Genomic DNA, 4849 nt, shown 5'->3' on the forward strand with positions numbered 1-4849 from the left:
AGGGTATTTGATGTATAGAATCATCTCGTCTGCAAATACGGACACTGTGCTGTCTTCCTTTCCCATTTCTATACCTTCATCTCCTTCACGTGTCTCTTTTCTAGCTAAAATCAAATGTTCTTGATGTTCTTCTGGAAGGAAAAAAATGTCCTTATGTGAAGTAAATACCTCTAAAACATGCTTCCTGGTTCTTGTATAGAACTTTGATTATTTTTCAGTGTCCTAATCTCTCAGCTCTATGGCATTGTTAATATGCAGTCTGTGGTTGATGCTGAGAAGTCACTTGACTTCTAGACAAATGTTAAATGGAAAGGTGTTTTCATACCAAGTGTAAAGTTTATACATTAATTCTAAATTTCTCAGATATTATTTTTTCATTATTGTGGTTTTAGTTAAGAAAGATTTTCCATTTATTTGTCAAATAATTATTACCTATTTCATGAAAAATCTCCTGTCTCTGCTTAGTCTCTGGCTTGCACTTCATACTTGACAATAATTCTGAGAAGCAAATTAAAAGATCTTCTGAAATCACCCTAGCTGGAAAAATTATGAAAGCAGTGGGAACAGTGAGCACAGCAGTGTTATAATTAAGTTTTGCCTGAGGGTTCATCCATGCCTGACCCCTAGTATAACAAACAGAAAAGCTAGCATACTATGCAAACTGACTAACAGAAGATCCTTGCTGCATGACTTTGTGATCGTGTATCTGGGTTTCAGTGAATCACAGCAGCTGAGCCGAAATTGTCAGGGCCAACTCATCAGACTATCAAATCAGGGAATGTCAGCTGTGAATGCTCTAGCTGTCTCTTTTTGTCCATGAATGCTATCTGACCACATGGCATGTCAGAGTGGAGAATTACTCAATTCATAAATTATTTTTTTGTTCAGTATTCTTCATCAAATACATTTCTATTAAATTCATTCTTTGACTACTTCATACATTTATGGAATGGAGTCTGGTCATGCCCCACCCTCTCTTACCACAGTCCCCCCCCCCCCCCGACCCCCCCACCACTCCAAAACTCTTAATTTAATGAGTCTAAACTTTTTCTTGTAATAATAGGCTGCAAGTTATCAGCTCAGCATCACCATTTCTTCAGAAAGGACATCTCCATTCACCCCCTTTGCTCTGATTTTTCCACACAGACTCATGGAGGACCATCTCATGATATAAAAGACCAGGAAATGATGGAACAGTATCCACTGACACCTACGGGAAGGCAGGTGGAGAGAGCAGGAGAATCACCTGACAGAAACAGCTGAAAGCATTGACAGCCCTCGTCTGGGATCCCAGACAGAACAGAGGAGCGCAGGGCCAGGCAGCCTTCACCTTCAGGGACAGAGGATGTTGAATTCTAGGGAAGCCCCAGAGAATCTCTTGTTTCCATGGTCAGCGTTTCTCAAAATATATCCCAGGCTTTTGAAAACTGTAACTGAGGCTCTCACTCTGTTGATTTCTTGTAAAGTCCTACTTGGATCCAATTAGAAGATGGTTGGTTACTTCCATAATAATCATGCCAAAATGGCACCGGTAAGCAGAGTTTGCCAAGTAGGATGTTAATGCAGCTCACAGGGTGCACAGCTGGGTAAGGCTGATGATTACCTTTTCTCTGCCAGTAACATACAGAGCACCTTCTACTACTGTGAAAGCTAGCCAGCAGAGATGAGGCTTCCAGGTAGGTACCAGCTTGAATTCTCCTTGCTTGTTCTGAGACTCAGGTATGTATTGTCTTCAGAAAAGTGTCTTACTGTCAAGTTCTGGTGGGCAACCAAGTATAATAGCAATAGTCAATATTGTCTGAGGGTCTATGGAATCCCTCTGGTCAACAGCTCCAAAAGAGAGAGTTCATTCCTGGCCTTGAGCTTCTCATTTGCTGGTCTGTGGTTTCTATTAGGGTCACTAAATCCCTATTACAGGGTAACCACATTTTAACTCTTTTTTATATTGTGTATGTAATATTGGAAGAAGCTAGCTGGAGTCCATACCTGGAAGTGTTACCAGGGAAAAGAACCTGTAAATAGACAGGTCACAGGCCACAGTGGGGAGCCTACTACTATCATTCTGCTAAGTAGACAAAGAAAAATTTTTTGACACAAGCCATATTTTATTTTTATTAACCATACACAAAATTTTCTATACTATCCCAGAGCAAACTGGTGAAATCTGGTAGTCTGAATGGGGTCGGGAGGATCTCCATCATAGACCTGCAGGACAGTGACATTGGTGCAGACTGCCCAGGTTCACAGCGCAGCTTGTTTCTCATGGCCATCTTGCAGGAGGCTCTTCCACCACATCATGATGCTGTCTCAGAGATGATGATGTTTGGGTGGGGTGGGGAAATCCTCCCTTCTAGGCTTTTAGGAAATTTCACTCCTTTGTTCTAGTCAGTGGTCTCCTTGGTCAACAGGGTGTTCTTCTCCTGCATCTCTTTCTTCTTCAGCTTGGCCTGTCAAAGATATAATTTCTTGCTCCAGAAAATTGAGTGGGAGCACCAGGAGCCCTGGCTCAGATGGAGATCCCATGAATTGCTTCAAGAAAATGGCAGATAAAGCCAGACCTAGGGGAAATAGACACCGTATTAAATTGACTCCTAATGACTTATTATTACATTACAGGTTAGTGTATCTCTCAGCTTTTACCAGAGTTCCTCTTCTTTCAGTAGATGGTGATTAACACAGAGACCCACAACTGGTCAACGTGCAAGGAATAAGAGATTGCAGAGTGCTCAGCCCTAAATGGAACACCTGTACTGCACCCTCTTATCCCAAGGCTCAGGGATCATTGAGAAAGAGATGACAGAAAAGATTGTAAGAGCTAGAGGTAGCAGACGAATGCATGGAATTTTGTTGTCTGGACACCACAGGGTAGTTACACATATGAACACATGATCCCATGGTGCTTATAATAGCATGCACAATACCTGTGCAAACCCAAGACAGGCAGGCGCAGCAAGGATAGGGAAGGTAGGCAGGAAGACCCAGCACTAGCTGAGGATCTACTGGCAATTGATAGATGCTGGGAGAGAGAAAGTCACTTTTCCTTACTGATGTGATGCCTGCTGGGTTGACCAGACACCAAGGGATAGACCCACACCCAAGAGCATTTGGAAACACAGATTAGACCTAATAAGTTTTTTTTTTTTAAAAAAAAGACAAATGGTAATAGAGACTATAAAGTTGAGGAAATCGTGAGGTGGGGGTAGAGGAGGCTATAAATGTGATCAAATTACATTGTATTAAATCCTTGAATCATTAACAAATATTTTTAAAGTCCTTCTTGGAATACCTAGAATGACATTTACTTTGCTGTGTGGACACCTACCTTATCATTAACCAAAATCCTCAGATAGAATGATCTGATCTTTATTAATCAGGAAAAATGATGTCATGTCTATACTGCTGGGACTGAGGGAGGGGGAAAATAGATAAGGCACAGAGGATCTCTCCTGGATCCTGGATCCAAACATCCCTGTTGCCTTTAGTGCTTGGCTGAGTTGAGAAACGCTCTAAGGGATACTGAAGAACCAGGAGCAGCAGGTGGAGCTCACACTTCTGCTCTGCTCAGAGCGCCCCAACCTCACACTTCTGCTCTGCTGGTTTATGTCATGGCTTGTGTCACTGTGGGAGGATATTCGTTGTACTGTTGACAGTAGTAAGTAGCAATGTCTTCAGACTCCAGGCTGCTGATGGTGAGAGTGTAGTCTGTTCCAGATCCACTGCCACTGAACCTCGACGGGACCCCAGTTTGCAAACTGGATGCACCATAGATCAGGAGCTTCGGAGCTTTCCCCTGTTTCTGTTGATACCAGGCTATATTTCTGTAAATGTTCTCACTTGCCTGGCAAGTGATGGTGACTCGGCCTCCAAGAGATGCTGACTGTGTGGATGGAGACTGAGTCATTTGGATGTCACATTTTGCACCTGAAATTAAAAAATACAAAAATAAGTATCCACACAGTTAAACATATAATAAGAGAAGGCCCTGAAAAACAAGGTGGCACTGATGACACTGGGCTGAAAAAAAACCCACATTTTCCTTCCTTACCTGAGAGCCAGAGCAGCAGGAGCCCAAGGAACTCAACAGAGGCCCTCATGTCCAAGCTGTGTCCTGACTGGTACTGATTCCTGCACAGAATGTGACCAACCTATTAAGAACTTGTCAGAGCAGTGGGCTGTGCTCTGGTTCCATGCAAATCAGCAGGGAGAGAGCAGAGCTGGGCACAGCTGCAGGCCTGACACATCTGAGTGACTTCCTACGTGTCAATTCCTCAGGCGCCTCACTCCACACCAGGCTTCACAGACACGCCTTCAGACACCTTGCTTCTTCCTGAACAGACATGTTATCACAAAGACATTTTTCAGCACATTTTCAGAATTTGAAAAGAACGTAAAGGTTAGATGCAGTAATGTAGCTCATAATTGCATTGAGGTAATATAGGAAAATATCCCCATTTGTGGGAAATAATAGAGTATTACAGGGTACATTGTTAGAATTCTAACTTACTCTCAAATAATTTCCATAAGAAAAAAGCTTGTGGTCTTCTTTATATATTTGTCATTTGTGCAGTTTTAAAAACAATGTGTACTTTTACTTCTTCAAAAGATTAAACCTTATGTTGTCATTAAATTATAAGCTTGAATTTTTTTTTGTATGTGCCTTTACTAATATCAATTCCTATTCACAACTTCCCTTGCTCAGGTTTACATAGTGTCTTTAAGTTCTTCTCCCCCCCAGCCTTTCCCCTTCCCTCCCCTTCCGTCCAGCCTCCTCTTCCCTCCCTTCCTGTCCCCTCCTATCCTCCTCTCTGCTCTCCTCTCCTTCTCTCCTCCTCCCCCCCCCCCCCCCCCT

The 4849-nt window shown here is 42.7% G+C and overlaps 1 gene segment (V, D, J or C); it reads right to left on the reverse strand.

Moving 5' to 3' along the window:
* Positions 1-3598: 3598 nt before the first annotated feature.
* Positions 3599-4120, reverse strand: LOC103737481. The segment is given in 2 exon segments: positions 3599-3921; positions 4046-4120. Coding segments are annotated over 2 exon segments (372 nt in total).
* Between the last annotated feature and the right edge of the window lie 729 nt (positions 4121-4849).

Source organism: Nannospalax galili, unplaced genomic scaffold (assembly GCF_000622305.1).
Source record: "Nannospalax galili isolate Female #2095 unplaced genomic scaffold, S.galili_v1.0 scaffold3338, whole genome shotgun sequence".
Classification (NCBI taxonomy): domain Eukaryota; kingdom Metazoa; phylum Chordata; class Mammalia; order Rodentia; family Spalacidae; genus Nannospalax; species Nannospalax galili.